Source organism: Hyperolius riggenbachi, chromosome 3, assembly GCF_040937935.1.
Source record: "Hyperolius riggenbachi isolate aHypRig1 chromosome 3, aHypRig1.pri, whole genome shotgun sequence".
Taxonomy (NCBI): Eukaryota; Metazoa; Chordata; class Amphibia; order Anura; family Hyperoliidae; genus Hyperolius; species Hyperolius riggenbachi.
The window spans coordinates 22,374,441-22,376,537 of NC_090648.1; the positions used below are offsets into that span (position 1 = coordinate 22,374,441).

The 2,097-nt window shown below is 39.1% G+C and overlaps 1 protein-coding gene across 1 annotated transcript; it reads right to left on the reverse strand.

Annotated features, from left to right (window-relative positions):
• Nucleotides 1–955: 955 nt before the first annotated feature.
• Nucleotides 956–1,867, reverse strand: LOC137561937 (olfactory receptor 11L1-like). The gene has a single exon (XM_068273282.1). It carries the CDS (start codon nt 1,865–1,867, stop codon nt 956–958), a length of 912 nt encoding a protein of 303 aa, XP_068129383.1.
• Between the last annotated feature and the right edge of the window lie 230 nt (nt 1,868–2,097).

A 2,097-nucleotide genomic window follows, 5' to 3' on the forward strand; every position in this document is an offset into this window, starting at 1 on the left:
TATTTCTAAAATCTTGTATTTTTAATTTGGGTCCACTTTAAAAGTAATTACATATGGAAGCCCCCATACCCCTCTCACTGCAGTTGTCCTTTAAGTGACTATCCCAAAATGAGCATGCAGATTAGATGTGTTTATGCTGGTGTGACTTCAGTGCTGGCTGCACAGACTGGAACAGGTGTTAGAGGCACTCAAAAAATAAACCACTATCTAAGGGGTATGAAGGTCTTGTGATTAAGGAACAAAACGGTGACTCACAAGGTTTAGGTAAAAAAGGTATTCCAATGTAGTTATATTAAGCACAGTGACAACACGTTTCTCGGCATAAGCCGCTTCCTCAGGTCAAATGCGAGCCAGAGGTGAATTGTCCAGGTTATAAGTGCCTCACAATCTGCAACTGGTTGCATAATTATTGCAGGTGTGCTGTTGTAAATCAAGAGGCCTTGATAGAAGGGAAAAAAAAACACAGGGGAAGAGTAGGAGCCCAACATTGTGTAGTAAGTCTGGTAATGGGAAAAATTATGGTAAAAAAAAATATTCCTCCTTAGTGGATTGAAGGAATTGATATGGCTCTAAGGAATAGGGCTTAGATCAGTACAACAGTACAACAGTACAACAGAGTACCCTAGCAGCTCGGGGCGACCCCAATCTGCTTGGGTACCTTACAAACAGGTCCTATTCTAGGAGATTGTAAGTTGTGTTAAACATGGAGAAACATGGATATGTGCTTTACTTTTGAACAATTCTGGATTTAGACATCTAGTATAAACTGTATTTTTGGGAATTTTTTCCAGTGTGATTTTTTTAAAGTTTTTAAAACTTTTGTAACAGTATATACAGTACAATACTGTAATATTTAACAACAAAAATAGGGAATACAAAAGATGTGCATATTTTGTACATCAGCTTTGTTTATATCTCTGAAACATTGTAACTCAATGTGTTTGGAAGTAGGGGACTACTTATATGTATTCAAAAACTTTTTGATTATTTTTTCTACAACGTTTTTCAGATCTTTGTTTCTCAGACTGTATATAATGGGATTCATAGTTGGGGTGATTACAGTATACAGTAATGATAGGAATTTCATCAGGTTCCATGCCTGTCCTCTCCTGGGTACCAAATATACACAAACTAGAGTACAGTAATAAATAGAAACAACAGTCAGGTGGGAACTGCATGTTGAAAAAGCCTTCTTTCTCCCAGTAACAGAAGGAATTTTAAAAATAGTGACTATGATATATACGTAAGATACAATGATAACAAAAAATGGGACGACCACAAACATAGCACTCATTAATGCCACCTCCAGTTTAACGATGGTAGTATCGGTGCAGGAGAGCTGCAGAAGTGGATCAAGGTCACAGAAAAAATGGTCAACTATATTGGGTCCACAAAAATACAATGTTGATATGGTCAAGGTGGGAATCAAGCCTAGTGAAAGGCTGATAAGCCAGCAGGTGGTGACCATCAGCCAACGACACTGAAGGCTCATTATTACATTATAATGCAATGGCTGACAAATGGCCAAATATCTGTCATAGCACATCGCTGTCAACAGAAGGCATTCTGAAGCCTCCGAGAGGGCAAAGAAAAAGTACTGAGTGATGCAACCAGATAAGGACATTGTGGCCTTCTCCACCAAAAATGTATGGAGCATGAAAGGAAGTATATCATTTATTAATATAACATCAGCGACAGAGAGGTGGGAGAGGAAGAAGTACATAGGAGAATGGAGGGACTTGCTGAAGGACGCCACAGTCAGGAGTAAAAGGTTCCCACCTAGAGTGATGCAGTAGATCAGAAGAAAGAGAAAGCACGCCAACAGTTTTTTATTCTGAGATGTCTGGAATCCCAACAAGTGGATCATGGTGGTAGCTGCAGTCCCATTTACTCCACTCATCATCATCTGAAAGCAATATATGGAAATCTGTAGGAAAAAAAGACATGGTTAAGGTATTGGAAATGCTTTAGACCCTTTCTTAAAGTGAACCTCCAGACCAAAAATCTACTCAGCAGCACTGAAAAGGCTTGGGGCTTGACTCACAAAGTGGTGCTAACCCAGTTAGCATGCCTAAAGACTTTAGGCATGATAACTAG

Excerpts from the sequence above, each read along its gene's own strand:
- LOC137561937 (XM_068273282.1), bottom strand. The coding sequence starts at position 1,867 with ATGATCCACTTGTTGGGATTCCAGACATCTCAGAATAAAAAACTGTTG.